The 18,192-nt window shown below is 37.5% G+C and overlaps 2 protein-coding genes across 6 annotated transcripts; both read right to left on the reverse strand.

Annotated features, from left to right (window-relative positions):
• Nucleotides 1-236: 236 nt before the first annotated feature.
• LOC117413726 (gap junction alpha-9 protein-like) lies at nt 237-6,128 on the reverse strand. 3 transcript variants are annotated; one of them, XM_059000191.1, is made up of 3 exons: nt 5,754-6,128; nt 1,910-3,152; nt 237-571 (listed from the first exon to the last, which is right to left on the reverse strand). In XM_059000191.1, exons 2-3 carry the CDS (start codon nt 3,122-3,124, stop codon nt 530-532), a joined length of 1,257 nt encoding a protein of 418 aa, XP_058856174.1. In that variant the 5' UTR covers nt 3,125-3,152; nt 5,754-6,128; the 3' UTR covers nt 237-529. The 3 variants fall into 3 exon arrangements, with proteins under 3 accessions (XP_058856174.1, XP_058856173.1, XP_034762376.1); XM_059000190.1 differs by having other exon boundaries at nt 1,631-3,152; nt 5,754-6,123; XM_034906485.2 differs by having other exon boundaries at nt 1,581-3,152; nt 5,754-6,121.
• Nucleotides 6,129-8,857: 2,729 nt separating this feature from the next.
• On the reverse strand, nt 8,858-16,381 carry LOC117413833 (rhomboid-related protein 2-like). Of its 3 annotated transcripts, XM_059000232.1 has the most exons (9): nt 15,389-15,691; nt 13,934-14,153; nt 13,460-13,608; nt 12,998-13,110; nt 12,457-12,557; nt 11,509-11,569; nt 10,997-11,058; nt 10,450-10,518; nt 9,799-9,937 (listed from the first exon to the last, which is right to left on the reverse strand). In XM_059000232.1, exons 2-8 carry the CDS (start codon nt 14,138-14,140, stop codon nt 10,471-10,473), a joined length of 741 nt encoding a protein of 246 aa, XP_058856215.1. In that variant the 5' UTR covers nt 14,141-14,153; nt 15,389-15,691; the 3' UTR covers nt 9,799-9,937; nt 10,450-10,470. The 3 variants fall into 3 exon arrangements, with proteins under 3 accessions (XP_058856214.1, XP_058856213.1, XP_058856215.1); XM_059000231.1 differs by lacking the exons at nt 10,450-10,518; nt 15,389-15,691 and adding an exon at nt 15,993-16,381 and having other exon boundaries at nt 8,858-9,937; XM_059000230.1 differs by lacking the exon at nt 10,450-10,518 and having other exon boundaries at nt 8,858-9,937; nt 15,389-15,681.
• Between the last annotated feature and the right edge of the window lie 1,811 nt (nt 16,382-18,192).

The following is an 18,192-nucleotide window of genomic DNA, read 5'->3' on the forward strand; positions in this document are numbered from 1 at the left end:
GTGTTTTTTTTTTAATTCTATAGTTAATGACCTAAATGGTTAAATAAAAATACACATTTTAGTGGTTGATTTGATCAACCAGTACCCAACTGGGATATTTTCAGCGGTAGTTAATTATTTTACATCTGATCTGTCTCTAAAGAAAAGCTCTTACCTTAGCATTCATTTTTCTGCAGGATAAAAACCTTAAGGTCACAAGGTTGCTGTTAAATCCTCTTAATTATGACGTTTGAGATGTGAAAGAAAACAGAATCCCAGCAAAAGCATTTTTTTTTTAATTAGAATTTGTCATGATTTGCCAAGTACGTGTAATCCAACAAGGAATTCTACAGATTTAAAAAAAAAAAAGCATGCTAAATAGAAGTGAAACTGTACATTATAAAATAATAATTGGGCACAACAGGCTTAACAAGACAGTATTCAATCCTTGTCACCTAGTGTGTGTATGCATCAGTGACCATTCCAAATAGCCAATAAATATGTATGTATTGTACATAAACTGTTCAGTGAGCTGTAGGCCACTACTATATCAATGCTTTTTCATGATGGTGGAAAGCTGCAGTATGGTGATCTGAAAGAAAACAGAACAAGTTGAATTTACTTATGGTATACCCTGCATATTGATCTAAAAGAGTCTAGTATTATTGTTACTTGCTGTTAACGTACTACTTGTTAAGACTCCATTTGCCTAAAATAATCCCCCTCTGAAGCTTTATTGTAATTTAATCTATGTAGAAACAATGGTCCAGCACTGGCCTCTATTATTTTGACAAATGTATGCCGTGCCAAACACAACACGACCCATTACGTTAAAGCAAGACATGACCACGGAGATCTTCCAGAGCCTCTAAACGACGGCACATATAAACACAAATTATTGATTTCTTGGTTCAATGGAAGATTTCTGCAGGTACGTACATACGTAAAATAAACTGCAGTACTTTACATAAGTGTCATGGCATCTGTTATCTCGAGACCTTTGACATAACGGTTTCAGAAATCTGATACATCTTGAGCATCTCTCAACCAATGTTCTCACAGTAGTCACAGCAATGGAAACAGTATGAGTAGACTGCTGGGTTAGTTCTTGCTGGCTGAAATTTACTATATGCTATACCCCTGTGGAATATACCCCATTGCTAAGTTTAAGCCATTTTTTAAACTAAAATAGATGTCACAAAATGAATTTAAGGAAGTTAAGAGTTTGTTACCTTGTTAAAAAAAAAAGGTAAAGATCAATCACATACTATAAATCTTAATTTGAGCCTTAATAGTAGCTTGGTAACCAAATCAATGTCTGGTTCGGACTGTGAAAATATTTAATCACACTAACAATCATTACCCTGTGTATAATTTAATTATTAAAAACGGGCCAAGGGGGAGTGGGGAAGTACTGCAGTTTATCCCTTCTAGAAAAGACTGATACTTGACCACAACTGAAACAAAAATCTGCGGCGATACTGGACTGGAGTTGAAAATCACTTGCTCCAACACAAGTACTAAAGGCAAAAAGTTCCCTTTCTATTGCCCAGCCAAATGTGCATATTAGTTTTAACATATAGGTAAGGTATCAAACTAACGCTTAGATCTGAAGATCGGTGGGGGCGCGCCTGCTGCTGGCGTTACTTGCCAATGACATTCGCCGAGCGGGGGAGAGGGCCTGTGGGCTGTCACAATTACGACTCTGCTTCGACTCTGAGCTTGATTCCCCAATTGAGTCCGGGGTATCTGGCCGGCTGAGTCGTTTGAGGTCAGACTTAGAGGCCGCCCTAGCCTTAGTGGCACTGAAGCTGCATCTTCCCTGGTGGCTGCTGCTGACAGCCCCGTCACCGTTGGATCCGTTGCTTTCCACCACCGTTGTGCAGTTCCACGGAGCACTGACGCGTCGCGGCTTCCGGCTGGAACTGACCTGCATTGTCGGGCAGGATGACAACTCCCCCTGGAGCGCAGGGTACAAGGAGGATCCAGATTCCCCAGGACCTTCAGAAAGACGATCCCCACCAGAATGGCGGGCTGTGCTGTGGGAATGATCATCTTGCTCCCCCTGCTTTGGCAAACTGTTGGCCTTGGGGGACTTGTTTAGCACTGTATTGTTTGAGCTGCTGTTCTGTTCCCCAGCGCTCTGATTTGAGCTCTCCTTGTGGCTTTCTGGACAGCTCTTTGTGTTCCCATTTGGATCACCCTGAATGGGCATGAAAGCAGAAGACGGGTTCAGGATGGGGTAAAGCGGTGCATCTCCTTGCTTCTCCATCAGTAGGGTGTACCCACTGGGTGCCGTGGGGATGGTGGCTTTATGGCCCGTAGACATCCCGATGCAAACCTGTTGGATCACAGAGTTCTTCTTAGATTTGCTCATGTCGTAATCATCCAGATCATCTCTAAGGTTTGGATAATAGTCTAAAATTCCATTTTTTAGCTTCTTGTATCCTAAATGGATGACTTCAAGAATGTTGAGGAATAACGAGAGTGCTGCTATGCACTGCATAAACATCATGAACACTGTCTTTTCAGTTGGCCGTGACACAAAACAGTCGACTACTTCTGGACACGGTTCCCTCTCACATTTAAAGAGTGGGTCAAGCTGGAAGCCATAGAGGAAGTATTGCCCGACCATGAATCCAACTTCGACCCCAGACCTCGTAACGATGTGCATCACGTACGTGCGGAGTAGAGATCCTCTGAGCGGGGCTTTGTTCAGCTTCCTTTGCTCCAGTTGTCTAAGTTCTCGCTCCAGTTTCTTTCGAACTTCGACCAGGTCTATGTCCACAGCCAGCTCTCTTCGTAGTTGTGCCTTCTTTTTTTGTCTTTCCTTCTCCAGGGCCCTCAGTCTGTACAAAGCATGGCCCATGTACACCAAGGAGGGTGAGGAGACAAAGATGACTTGCAGGACCCAGTAGCGTATGAGTGAGATGGGGAAAGCCTTGTCGTAGCAGACGTTCCTGCACCCAGGCTGAGCCGTGTTGCAGATAAACTCGGCCTGCTCGTCGTTCCATACATCTTCAGCTGCCACCCCGAGGACCAGCATGCGGAAGATGAAGAGGATCGTCAGCCAGATCTTCCCGACGATGGTAGAGTGGATGTGCACCTCCTCCAAAATCCCTCCCAGGAAGTTCCAATCACCCATCTTTAGTCTGGCATTCCTGGGTGTTAACCTGTCACAAAAGAAAGTGTTTCAAATGTATAACTAACTGAACCCTGAAATGAATTCAAAATATAAACAAGGTCCACCATGTCCTTATATACTTTACACAGTAAGTACATTTATCTTATAATAACATTAAATATATACTGTTTATGTTTTACATACTTAATACCTTTGTAAATTCTGAATCCTGAAGAGCTGGGGGCACAGTAGGCTGAAAGCCTCTGAAATTGACAACCTTTCCAATATAGTGATCTGATCTTAACTGACAGTTTTAAACAGTGACATAAAAATGTAAATATGTTATAAATATAAATACCTGAGTTTTCGGCAATATACTATGATAACAGAATAGCAAACAGTAGTTAAGCTCAGTCAAGGTATTTTAAAAGCAGATAAAATATACTGTAGTAAAAAAAAAGTATTGTAAAATAAAAACATATTTATATTACTTTTTTTTTCTTAAGCAAATACTAATATGTAAGTGTTGTTTGTTTCATTCTGGTAAGCTAATACTCTAGCCCCTGTAACCATACAGCTGAGCTCTCTGTATATGAGCAACAAGATGTACGGGTCAGATATTTTTCTGTATAATCAGTTGCTGTAAAACTGTGATCAATTAATATTATCGACAGTTTAGACACAAAATGCAGATAAAAAGTACACCCACACACACAAAACACACACAAACACCCACATACAAATATGCATAAGCACATATTGTGATTTATCTATGTTTAAATAGGCATAGTACTTAAGTTTGTTATTTTTAGAAGACTATCTAAATTCAATTTTTAAGAAGTTCAAGTCAAATGGAAATGTATGTTCAAATGTATGTACAGTAAGAATCTCTTTTTCCTCCTCTTCTGTTGATGTCTTCCCAAAGAAAACATATTTTCTTTGTATGTTAGGCAAGAGCAACAGTGGGAGGAGGGAAGGTATTTTCTCGCTAAATGTAATGCTTAGTAAAAAGTACTAATTCTTTTTTTTTTTGTACCCGGGAAAGGTAACTGACGCTTGGGTATAGATGTGCTGCTGTGGCACTGTCTATTGCTGATCAAAAAAAAAAAATTAAGAAAAATAAAATGCGACCCGAAGCGCTGGTATTTACAGGGCTACAGTATTACATTGAAAGTCTTAAATAGAGTGTATGCAATCTACGTCAATAAACCATTTGTATGTGTAATTTGTACACCAAAGTGAATTTTCCATTTCAAGGTTACTCATTCCATTTGAAGTAGTTTCCATGTTTTTCCATTTCATATACCTACAATTTGATATTTATATCCTGGACTTTTACTTTCAAGCTACGTTGTTCAAGTAAATGCCAATACATTATTTATTGTTATTTGTATTTATTTTAATCAGCAAACAGTTAACAGAATTAAAAAAAATATTAAATGAAAGAAAATAATACTGTAGAAATCGATTTAATGTTTACGGAAAATGCAACAGAAACGAACTTCAAATCAACCGTGTTTGAAATCGCAGTTCTCGCAAGCGCATTTTTAAAAATGTATATTTTATTTATTTATTTATGTATTTATTTATGCACTTGTGCATTCTCAGACTCTTTAGTTAATGAGAAACAGCGACATGGGAAAGTATGAATAAATAAATAAGGACTGGTTGGTTCCATGAATATTTTTAGAAACAAGGTTTTGTTTTTTTTGTATAAAATGCAAAGGAAAAAATTGAATACATGAAAAAATAGAAAGCAAAATAAAGCTTATGGCTTACCTTTTCTGTATTTAAATTTGCTACCAATTAATACTGCTGCTTATATTTTAATTTAGAAATTGCTTCACATTTTTATTCTGTCTCACTTGGATTTATTATTATTATTTATTTCTTAGCAGACGCCCTTATCCAGGGCGACTTACAATTGTTACAAGATATCACATTATTTTTGACATACAATTACATATATATATATTTTTTTTTTACATACAATTACCCATTTATACAGTTGGGTTTTACTGGAGCAATCTAGGTAAAGTACCTTGCTCAAGAGTACAGCAGCAGTGTCCCCCACCTGGGATTGAACCCACAACCCTCTGGTCAAGAGTCCAGAGCCCATATAATGTGACATTGTTTTTGTGCCTAAAATATAATTTCTTTGTGCCTGATATATAATTTCTCTGTTTCACTAGTGTCTGGTTCTGGCTTTCTTTCAGCACTTTTTTCTGTGTGTAATTATTGCAAAACCAAACTTTTGCTTAAATATGTGTACTTTACTTACTTTTGAAATTACTGTGTGCTAAGACAAGTTTGTGGTTTTAAAATTCTAATATAAATACATTATTTTGTAATTACTTTTCATAGACACAAGTAACATTTACTTGCTCTTTAAATCTCAACGCTTAAAATAAAATTAATAAAGTTATACACTTATTTTGAATTTTGGGTCTCTATTAAGGCACATTTAGGCCCAGGATATGCAGGATTTAGACCCCTGTAATTCGTTTTCGGTGGGGGGCTTTGCCACTTGCACCCGCGCTGGGGGTGGACCCCCATACCTCCCTGCCTTCTACTTGGGATTTCTAGCCTCCTAATTTAAATGAAAATGAAAAGACTGCTTCTAGAAGAGCATAAGTACATAAACACTTACCATTAAATCCAGCGACAAATACAGATGTATATATAATAAATAACATTGAATCACTCCATTTTTTTTTTCATCCTGGTAACATTCTGAAGCCACATCAAACTACGCTTCACCCCCAATCAGACCCTGCTTGCTGTTCCAACCCAGATAAAGCCGTTTGCTGTTTGTGCAGAACTTATAGATGGCAAAAAAAAATCAATCCACAACGGATTGCATTTTACATTCCAGCGAAATGAAAAAACAAAATCCCCACGGGCCATGTAGGCACAACAGGGCACCAACATGTTCAATTGTTACTCAGTCTATTGTTTTTTTCAACTTTGGTAACCCTCAAAAACTGAGAACAGGACACAAAAGTGATTGAAAAGAGTTGATGCAGTTCCTGTGCTGGCTTTCACTACCAGCACCAAGTCATGGTATAAAATCATTGCATTACAAAGTCAATGATCATAACCTATATGCATTGTCTGGTTCCTAAGGTTTAAATAGATGGTTACACATTACTAGAAGTTTAAGAACACATGCTTAAATTGTAGGATTGCTTAAGTTGTAAGACCTGTATGAAGCTGCTGCTGTGTCGTGCCATACAGTAACAACGAAACTCATTCAACATGTCGCGTGTTTAAAAACAAAATCTGTTCTGTTGCATTTTGACTGTACTTGCTTCAACACTTCTTAAAGCATAGGTAAGTGTAGTAGAAGACACAATGCTGTTAAAAAAGGCTATCAGTTGGAGAGTTTGAGACTGTTGGACTGCTGGAGATTGGAATTTCTCTCAACTTTCTTAGAAGTAAATCACAGACAGATCTGAGAAATTCCCCTCCCTGTAGATGTTACAGAATAGAGCAGGGGAGGGGCACAACCTGAGACCTGTATACAGCCCATACATGTAAGCCCTGCCTACTGGGATGATTCATTAAGGAATACAAGAAAACAAAGGTGGTAATGTGGCTGCACGTGTGGCTCATTGGGTGAGCTGAGGTTGCTCACCGCCAGAGTAGAAACTAGAATAAATTGATTATCTGAGCTTTTAAATGCATAATTCTGGCCTGGACATATAGCTAGTAAATGTTTACACAATGTTCCTCCAATATTTGAAAACTGTCTTCATGGCAGCTAAACTCTGCAATGTATTTGTAGAGTTCTGTTTCCCAAAGGATACACTTTGCAGATCAATATGTTTTCCTCCGTGCTTTGATCAATCGGTCATGTCCGATTTCATAGTCCAGTGGATCCCACTGCATGTAATTAAATTATTCATTGCAGCACCAGTGCTGTTTTATTCCATTTACAAGAAATCAATATACTTGGCTTGTTGGTTCTGGTCTAACTCTGCAGGTTAATTTCAACAGTGAAGTGGATACAACTGCAGCATGTTTTTGTGTCATTTCACTAATATTAAGAATAATGATTGTTAAACGTTGCAATATGTTGATAGTTCAAATTTAATTAACTAACTTTTTTATAAATTTAATTCTGTGTACAGTATACTTCTATGGCTTTGCCATATTAAAATGCATTAGATCTGACCCAAAACTATATATAATGAAACATTACGATCTACTTTTTCATCAGGATAATGCAACCTGAAGAAGCAGATATGAAATTATTGAAATAATGTTTTTTGTTGTGCTGACAATATTTGACAGGGATCACTAAAATGGAAAACATTTCTCGCTGACTTCTCGTTGTAATTTTTATCCAACTAATTTAGTTTTCTCATTTTTTAACAGATTTTTTTTTTTTTAAAGGAGTCAAATAAAGACTGGAGTAATCACTTTGAAACTATGGCCAATTGAAATATATTTCATTATATATAGGTTTTTACTGTATATTTCAATCTATTTGCTCTCCAGCCCAGCAAGATTAAATCTGCGTGAACCAAACCACAGTTAATTGTTAGGTTCAATGGGGTCAGTGCATTCATCCAGCATAAACAGATGGAAACAATCGTATCTGGAGCTGGGCTGCTGGTCTAAATGAGGTCAGGCACATCTTTCCACATAGACCACGCTGCTGAAATGATTTTATATTGAGGTCAGATGGGGCGATACCGGGCTAGCCAATGTTAATGCAGCAGCCAGACAGGGCACTTGGGGCATAATCTTGAATGTTCTGACAGCAGCAAACAAGAGTTGACCAGCACCACCAAGGTAAGACACTTGGCTTTATTATTATAGGGGTAAAGGCTCATGCCTGATGCTGTACCATGAAATCAAGCTGACTGAGGGCAGGCAAAGGAACTGAGCAATAGGTAGGTACTGTGTATTATTCAATCTCAGGGTCCTTATGTGATGAATCGGGCAGAGGCCTTCATGTGATTTTTAGATAATTATTAACCAGAACTGAAGCTGTAAGTAGAAATACAATACAAAGCATCCCAGAAAGTTGTACAAAGTAAAATATAAAACGGGAGAGCTCATGTGTACAATACACTCCAGCTACAATCAAGTATATACAAGCACATTCATGTGAGAAGAAAATAAAAAAGGTAGAATAAATTCTGTATCAATTTGGTTGTCCTGAAAAACAATGGAAAGTTTCACACAAAGTGTTGGAGGTTGTCTGGGTGCCAGAATCAGTGGCCCTCTTCCAAAAAGCAGTCTGCTAATTAAAGGGAGGTGTCAGGCAGGGATTGAATGACGGCTGGCATTAGAGGTGGACAGTGGCAGGATACCTCTAGCAGACCAAACCTTGCATGTCAAATCTATTCATTCTTCAGGAACTATTGATTAAAATGGATTGATTTTGAACGAATTTTAGTTGTACATGTTGTACAGTGCCTAAAAAAAGTAATTCTTCAGTGCGATGAGGTTGCATTCCAGGAGAGCAAGATATTCAATAAACAAGGGGTTTGATTAGGGTTAACAGACGTTTGTCGTGCCGAGAAAACTGATAACGCTGACGAGCTATTTTTTGACATTTTGCTCATTGGATTATTTTGCATTTACAGTATTTGGACAGGGGGTACTAAGATATTGGGTAAACAAGGATGCAAATCACATGTATTCCTTTTCTAAAGACATTCATTTGGTTGTGGTGAGCTTATCTTTTCCAAGATATAGTACCTTTTTTTTTTTTTTTTTAATAAAGGATTCTTAGCAAACCTGTTTAAAGTGATTTTAATAAAACATAAAACAATCCATGCATTTTTTAAATTATTTTTTTGTTTTTAAAAACATTACAGAAGTACAAAATGATTCCTGCAACTCAATTGTTTCTTGTTAGTTTTAGAATTGCATTTCTCCTTCTATTGATTTATGCTACATGATTAAGTTTACTGTGGAAAATGTAAGGCTGTACTCTAACGTAACAAGCAACACACTACAATCTATACAGAATACTGTATCTATGCAATCTATTGATACTGTATTGTATTCTGTATCTAGCCCATCCAACCTACGTTGAAAGCTTATCCTGGTTTTATACAGACTACATACCCTCCTCAATCTAAAACATTATGATAAGAAAAAGTGTGTGGAAAACGTATCCAAATTGTGTAAAATTTGACATGCTACTGTCAATATCTTTTAGATACTACACTGAGCACCATGAGGAGTGTCTTAGAAGTGTCTTTTTGTATTTTAAAAGCACACATGGCAGTCTTAGACAATACTGTGTAAACGTTACAATGCTCTATGTATGTAGCCAAGGGTGTATTTTCAAAAATCTGCTTTGACTTTGTATTTAAACCTGCATTGATATTTGGTAACGTTGTTCAACTAGATGTTTGTTCAACATTACATTTGACCAAGTTTTGAAAAATGTGATTGTTGCATTTATTATCTAAAAAATAATGACTTTGGTGATGCTGAGCTATATTTTATCTGGTTGCCTGGATGAGGTTTGCTGTATATCCTACTTAACCCAATCCAGACACAGCTTGCAGATACAGTGACCTGCATTGAACTGAATCTGTGATCGGGAACCATGTAAAAGTTTTTTTACAGAACATTTTCTTATTCTATCTAGAATCAAAAAAGTCTCTACGACAGGTCTTGCTTCTCCTACGAGGCGGGAGACAAGAAGATATTGAAAAGAACCGCGAATAGGAAGCAGACAACATAAGCGACGATGCAGATCCAGAACCTGGGGTCCTTCACAAGACTCTGGTTGTAGCTGCTGAAAACCACATAGCCGATTGTCATTCCAGCCAGGCCCCCTCCAATATGGGCCACGAAGGAAACCTGGGAGAAGAAAGGGTGCGTTTCTTAATAGCCATCCCTTATAGAGGTGTGCCATAGCAAAATCACTACAAAGAAAGAACAATACAAAATAGTGAAAGCATGGTAAAGCATAGGTAAGCATTGGAAACCTCAGAGAGCTATGGCAAACCATGGTAGAATGACCATATGAAAAGCACAGTGGAAATCTTGTTAAATGGTTTCTGTATTACAGTAAGTTTGTAAAATAGAAGAGCAGTAAAGCATTAGTAGAGTTAATGTGTATGGTAAAGGCATTGCAATGTGTATCAGTATAAACAGAAGTATCATATCATGTTTTTATCTGGTAATTGCAAACCTTCCAAGTTAATAGTTTTTTTTGTTTTTATTGGTTTTCAAATCCGACATTGAAACAGACCGTTTTCAAGATGTTCCGCATCACTCGGATAAGATGAACCTTGGCCCTTACCTGTGTACAGGTATGGCAGCTGTGCTAACACAGGTTACATGCAAAATAACAATTAAAAAGGACATACTTGAAAAGAAAGAGATAGCATTCATTTCACACCAGGGAAAGAGGAGAAGATCCTAGTTAGGCTGCCCAGCTACCAAAAACAGAAAAAAAAATCCTTAATCAGACACATCATTTGGTGCTTCCACCTGTTCCATTGATCACCTATGCAATACAGACAACTTTCTTTCTAATATCAATAACCCTGTAACTGAAACACGCCCCTTTTAGAAGAGACACATTCTACTCTGTCTACCCTTAGTTCCAAATTCCAAACTTAGAATGTAACAAGGTGACCCGCACCCCCTTGCTGCCCCCCAGGTCCCCTATTGATCCCATATTCCAAGCTCTAGGGTTACGGAATCCAAAATCTATTGATACCACTTTGTCTTTGAGCTGCCCTTGACACTGCCCATTTTGAGAGACTCCATCCTCTCTGTGCCCAGGGCTAATGAAATTCAAAGTTTGGCTTTTATCCTAATTCGGACTGGTAAAGTGGTGACTGAAGCACCCAGGCTACTGCCCATCTCTTACATCCCATTCGACTAGCTAAACGATCCGAATGTACTTACTGAATGGCCAACAGCGTTGGATAAAAATCTTCTGTAAAGGGCAAATCCCACATCAGTCCCGACTGTGAAGGAAATAAAAATGGAGAACAAGTTCACCCACGCACACCCCAAAAAATGATATTTTGTATATTGAGATGTTTGGAGTTCATATATAGAAGACCCATAAACAAATTAAGCAAATTTAGATGACATTAATTAAAAAAGGGACCTGTGTGTACCAAGGTGATGATAATCAAACACCTAACAGAACAGGGATGATCCTTTCTAATGATTTAAACAATGGTGGTATTTAGATACACCACTGATAAGATCAATTGAATAGACCGAACTTTCAACGTTCAATCAAGCGTTTCAAAGATGCAGTTTATATACTTCTTAAACCACATGCATATTTGTATCTTGATGGTGTTATGGGTTCACAGTACAGAATTAAGGCAATTTATTCTTAATATAATGTTGTTGTTGTTGTTTTTTCTAATTAAATCAATCAGATAGCAGGAATGCAAACTTACCAATGGCCACAATAGACAGTAATCGGAAAACTCCAAACAAAGGAATCATTTTATCAAAATTCTGGAATGCAGACAAAGCAAATGTTAGAATTCCGTTCTAATCCCGTACGGTACAAAGCTTTGGTATCGTGAACAAGTAGGTGACTTGTATGTGGAATAACTTATTACAATGTGTATTTAAATCTGAGGTACCTGTGAACTAGGATCCTTGACTAAGGAAAGTCCATGTTTCATGCACCTCTACCATATAATAGAGGATTTAAAAAGTGTTAAGGAACACCCTATAGAGTTTACAAAAAACACATTACATTACCTTTGCTGTATCAGTCATTTCCAGGATCATAGCAATATATTTCTCAACATAAATGTTTTGAAGTTTTTTATTCACACATCATGGGCAATAGTACAGTTGGAAAAAACAGAGGTTGGCAAGCGCTGGCAAGGAGAAAAGATAATTTAGCAGATTAGCACCTCATATTGCTACCAGCAACAAATCTGATCCTTTGACTGAAATGCTTGACTTATGGGAATAGACAACACAAGCATGGTTGCAGGAGGGAGCAGGATCTGGAAACAATATGATGATTAAAAGATCATTTTTTCTTTTTCCTTGTGGACGCTCCTGAAAAGTTGATACACTGTAAAAACCTAATGTTTTTGACAGAGCACTGCCGAATGACACATCAGAGATATTACGCATGATTAGCACCAGAACCACAGAGTGGGTTTGGTTTCTTGTTGCAATATGTCTTGTGAAACCACTGCTTAGTATACAGGTGCTGTTTTACTAATCTAGTTATAATCTATAAAAATAAAGTTTGATCATAAAAGCTGATCACACTTGCAAAACACATCTTAACACTGCAATTAAAAAAGTGGCAGTTAAAATAAGACATGCCTAACTTGTTTTAAGCCCCAGAGAATAAAGAGTCTATTCATTTATCTTACCACAATGACATTCATGAAGTATCCACCAATGAGGGCATACACTCCCCCTGAAGCACCGACAAGGGTAATCAAGGGGTCAAAGATAGAGCTTGCCAGGGAACCTGACACAAAGTGACGGACAGAGGGAAAAGATGATAAGAAAGGCTTGTCAGGTCTGCAGTATTAATGCTTGAATGAATTGACATCCCTTGAGACATCTCCCAGAACCTTGAGTCTACTCTACATCATGACAAGGCTGTGATCTGGGCAAACACCATACACACACAATGCCTGCAGACTTTTTCTTATTTATTTTTTTTATTTTGAGTGCCCAATTATTGTGGTTAGTCCCTTGTGCCTCCAACCCGTTTCCTCCAGAATTACCTGGCTCTGCACAGCCAGGACGCGAATGCCTGGACACTATGGGCTATGCAATACTGGCTGTTCATGGTGGTGGGTGTAATATGATATTTGATTCTTTACATTAATTCAATAGTTAAGCAGCAGCCTTTATGAGTTATAAAAGGCTGTCCAGTACTTGAACTGCTACTGCGCCTCATACCTGCGATGACTCCAGCAATGTAGACCAGGCCGACTCGTAGTCCCTTGTGAACCAGCTCCAGTTGGATTCCCAGCAGGAGTTGCAGGAACACATTCCCTAAGATGTGCTGGACACTAAAAACCAGAGTGCATGGGCTGTTAAAGTGATTGCAGCTGAGAAAATATTGCCATAGAAACACATGTTATATCAAACATGGATTTTCAACTGAAACACAATATAGGCTGCTACACTAGGTTAAAGAAATCGCAGTTGGTAAGCTATGCTTTTAAATAGCATTGCACTTGCTTCTTTATATATATATATATATATATATATATATATATATATATATATATATATATATATATATATATATGTATGTAGTTTTTAGCAACAGTAAGTTCAAATGTAAATTTAGTGTCAGCTCTGCTTGAACGGTTCTACAACCTAAAAAACACAATGAGACTTCTGAGAGAATATTACCCAGCATGCACTAGCATGTATGAAATAAACCTCCAGGCTTCCTGTCTCTTGTCGGGCCGATAAGTAAAGGGACTGTTCCAGATGCCTTCGTCCAGTGTCATCAGCTGCTTATCAGTCATCCAATAAGCATAATATATAAAAACAGCAACCTGCAAGAAACAGAGAACTGGATATAAACAGAACAGAACCTCATACTCCGAATCAAACCCCTCCAGGAAGTCAGAGCAAGACAAAATGGGATCAGTTACTTGCATAACATTTCTGAAAATTCAGATATTCTCTGTACTACATAATTCACATTAAGCCTACCCTCTCTACTGCATCGGGGGAAGCACTTGTTTTATTGCAATTGGAAAAGCAGTTCTTTAGATACATGTTGGAACTTTAAATTGTGGCATATGGATGCTTGTACAGACTTTTTCACAGAGTTCCTGTGGCTGGGGATAACAAAGCAGACAGGAATGTAGACAGTACCTCAGCAATGCTTATGAGAATAATGAAGATGGGTGGAGGTATACAGTTTGCTCTTTCTAAGTAGGTGTCTCTTGAATGCTCAGGAAGCATCCATTTGGACACAGTGAGGTGAAACTTCTGGCACCCAGAACATGCTTTACAGTTTCCTTGCACCTCCGGCTCTCCCTGCTGGCTCTCAGCATCGTCGTCCACTGGTTCAAAATCCATGGTGAGGACTCACCTTTTTGCAAAAGAAAAATAAGTTTTTTTTTTTTTTTTGCAGATTTCCATTAACTAAAGCAATCATGTATGCACCAATCTAATTATTAGTACACAGATTTCAAATATGCATTCAAAAATATTGTTATTAGCTGAAAATCAAAGCTAAACCTATACTTTTCATGTAAAGAGTGACATACATTATAGAGGACAGACACATACCACGGAACTGTGCATTTTGAAAAGCCTACAGTAAAATGCTAATAGCATGGCGATTTTTGCTAAATCAAAGCTGAGGTTTTACTTTACTCTGCTAGACTGCAGAGACAGTGGCAAGAGAGGTACATGAGGATTAGTCAAATTAGACACAAATGACAGGTGATCTATACATGCAAGAGGTGAGTAATACAGGTTTAACACATTTACAATTGGTATATTAAAGCCTGCTGTTCAAAGAAAGCTGTTATCTGAATTGTGATCGCTGACTAATGTTTGTTTGCACCATATTTAAACAGGGTGTCAGGCACTAAATGGCACAAATTCTGGTTTAGGTGTGTATGGATACCCCATATACAAACCCCATATACAAAAGTAGAGGCAGAAACACTGTAGTTTGCTATATAGTGTACTGTAGTATGCCAAACATAGTTTGCCTAACACTTAACAATTTTATATGGGGTATTTGTTTATTCCTCGGAAGAAATGCTGTTTTTGCTTTCACAATAAATGCAGTGTCTTCCAGGGGTAGTTCAGTCCACATTGCAAAGCCACAGTATAATTCAACACATCTGGTAAAAATTCTGTTGAGTCTCAACTGAAGAAACCAACGTGGATATTGTGTTATCATCCTTTTCCAGTAGAAGCTTAACTATTCCCTATGAAAATCCGTTTTAAGAGAAGTAGTTAGTTACACTTTAGTGTAGCTAATGTCACAACTGGTGTGCAGTACTTGTTTGTTTTCTCTAGGTATAGCCACTTCCTTGGAATTAGATTCTTTCATTTTCAGAACTGTGAAGTTCCTCACAGAATAGGAGGTAATACTATTTAAGAAACAAACTTATTTACATTGAAATGTATTTGCTTACGATTGTAAGTCGCCCTGGATAAGGGCGTCTGCTAAGAAATAAATAATAATAATAATAATAATAATCATTTTAAACGCTTGAGAGATCATTCTATTGAAGCATTACCAGTCAATTATTCTTTAAACAACTTAATCTAGCTACAAAAAACAAAAACAAAACAAAAGAACATTACCCAACAGCTTCAGCAAACAAATCCTTTCAGTTACAGTTTCTCTTCTTAAACTTCACAGCCATCACCGCTATAAAAACTTAAATTAAATTAAATTCTGAAACATCCCAAAGGTTTTCAAATGCAGTAAGGAAACCAGCAACGCTAAATTGTCGCTCCCTTCCGGGTCACTAATTATAGGGAGTGTCCTGTTTATCCTCAGGGTTGTTTCGTGCAATTTTAAACTCAAACAACAAGCTAATATCCTTTACGTTTCAATAGTGTCCAGGGAACTCACAGTTAAAGTAGCTTGCTATAGCAAATACTGTCCCTAATAATCCAGACTTTTCAGTACTACCTTAAAAGCACAGTACATCTAGTTTAATGATTAATGTATTCATCTTAACTGCTGGGAAAAATTATTTTAAAATTGCTCTCCTGTTTTTTTTTTTTTGTTTGTTTTGTTTTTTTTAAATCTGATGTGATCCTGCCAACTTTTGAAATCTACAGACGGAAGACTGGCTTTATTGTCTGTGAACAATCAAATTAATGTTTGCAAAAGAAAAAAAAAACAGCTCATTTTTGTCGTTTGTAATCTGTCAGTAAAGTTTGTTTTAGAGGAAAATACCTTTTCATTGGCGCCATTTTCTGTTTCCGTGTAACACACTGCAGTTTTTTCTTGTTATTTAGATTCCCCAAAACAAACGTTATTCACTGCCAAACTCCTTAAAGTAAGTATTAAATAAAGTGTTACATTCCAATGAATATGCCTAGGTTATCGTATGTGAATTGCTACATTCATTTTTCAATAGCAGCATTTAGTGGACTTCAGAACCCCCCTTCATGACTGGGAGTACAGTGTTTTAAGGTATAGGCAACACATGACAAAAACTACAGTGCGTGTTTACCTCTTAATATTCTGATTTCTTTATCCTACCACTTACATGCACAAAACATACAAACTTGCAAATCTTTTACATGTTCTTAAAAAAAGAGTCTATGTTGAATTGAATTCGGTAATTAGTTTGGTGTTTATTAAGGACATTCATTGATTATCCATTCTCCCAACAGCTGACCTCCCAAGCTCCATCGTGTTTTTAAAGTGAGGAGATGCGAAATTATCTCAATCGATATCCAGTGTACTGTAATTAGAAACACGTGCCACATTAGAAAAATAACCGCAAACGACAGCAGACAATACATAACATCTTTATCTTTTTTTGTTGTTTTTTTAAAGCTTGCTATGGTTTTATTGATTTAAAATAAATAATTTGTTCAGTTGCTGCCGCTTGAAGTTTTCACCTGGACTGCGTGTTAGCACCAAATACCCCCGTTCAGACAGGTAAGCGTGAATATTATTTACATAAAATGAAAACAAGTCAAACACCATATACAATATATAAATTTGACAGAGCCTTCTACTAGGGAGTCAGTTTGAAGCATCCTGGACAATAACTAGGTTCACACATATACAAAATGTCGTTTAATAAAAATGTTAATTTAAGGTTGACACGTGGCAACACCATATTTATCCAGTCTGTGTCGGATGTTAATATCATACAGCCTTGATTTGGTTCGAGTCGGGTGAGTGTAGATTGACCAGAGGACACAGGCAGCAAAGTATTTTTATCCTGGTCTATCTGCCAGCTCTGACCATGATAAACCAGTGCTGGTCGTTGCTGGAATCCCCATAACTTGACATGCACATGTTTCGAAACGAGTAACAAACATAGAATGTTATTTGACTCTTCCCTAAACCCATGTTGTTTCATAGCCTTTAATGGAGGCAAACTTTCCACTAGTAAATACAGAAAACAAAACAAAACAAAAAACAGGCCCAATTTGTTTCAAAAGTAAGTGAAATCAGGTATTTTCTAGATCATAAATACTAGCAGATTTCATATGACCTTTTAGTAAAAAGGTCCCAAAGTTGTAAAGTCACTGTTTGGTGCAGTGGAAGCAGAAACTGTATAGACGGTTCATTGTTAAATATAGCATGGTTACAGATTCTGACAGAGGGCAAGCTTCCTTGTTAGAAGTTTGGTTAGGAGCTTATTCACAGTTCAGTAGCAACTCAGTACTACATCCTAACAAAGTGGCTTAAAACCAAGCAACACTGAGTTATCAGGTTCAGCCTTTATTTGAACATGCTCATGGGATTGTTGTGCAATACTTTACTGCCATAAAATTCCTTTAAGTGTCGGCCAGTAAAATTCAGTATGTACATGAACTACTTTTTTTTAGATACGGACAGCATAACAACTGTTTATTTTAGAGTTGTACAAAACTGAAGCAAACTTTCCAGTAATTCAGGCATCAGTAATTGTTAAGTTGAAGTAACACTGTTAATGCTGATGTTGCTTAGTTTTTGCTTGTAGCTTTATACAGTTATTTAGTTTACATTTTAAAGTGATCTTATCACAATGTATGGATATTGCTGGAATTCCTTATAGTATTAAATGTCCTAGCTCTTTTTCAATCTCCCCACTAGGGGGAGCTTATGTTTACTATTTTAGTGCCACAAGGACATTACGACTTAAACCAGAGAAAGCTTTCTGGATGAACAGCCCTTTTATGGGTTGAAGGAGGTTTAAGCTTCATGCATATACATTCTATTTCTGACACTGCTGCCTACCCATATGATACTATTTTTATGCTAGAGAGTGGCAAAACTCAGGAGACAGCATCTAAAGTGTAAACTAATGTAAACTAGGGCAGCAGTGTGGAGTAGTGGTTAGGGCTTTGGACTCTTGACCGGAGGGTCGTGGGTTCAATCCCTGGTAGGGGACACTGCTGCTGTACCCTTGAGCAAGGTACTTTACCTAGAT

The sequence above is a fragment of the Acipenser ruthenus genome, chromosome 25 (assembly GCF_902713425.1).
Source record: "Acipenser ruthenus chromosome 25, fAciRut3.2 maternal haplotype, whole genome shotgun sequence".
In the NCBI taxonomy this organism is placed as follows: domain Eukaryota; kingdom Metazoa; phylum Chordata; class Actinopteri; order Acipenseriformes; family Acipenseridae; genus Acipenser; species Acipenser ruthenus.

What these genes read in the sequence shown, in the direction of transcription:
- LOC117413726 (XM_034906485.2), bottom strand. Translation starts at nt 3,124, where the DNA reads ATGGGTGATTGGAACTTCCTGGGAGGGATTTTGGAGGAGGTGCACATC.
- LOC117413833 (XM_059000231.1), bottom strand. Translation starts at nt 14,140, where the DNA reads ATGGATTTTGAACCAGTGGACGACGATGCTGAGAGCCAGCAGGGAGAG. An exon ending in TACATGCTAGTGCATGCTGG is followed by an intron (nt 13,111 to 13,459) that starts GTAATATTCTCT and finishes TCTGGTTTTTAG; the next exon opens with TGTCCAGCACATCTTAGGGA. An exon ending in CATTGCTGGAGTCATCGCAG is followed by an intron (nt 12,558 to 12,997) that starts GTATGAGGCGCA and finishes ACTTTGTGTCAG; the next exon opens with GTTCCCTGGCAAGCTCTATC.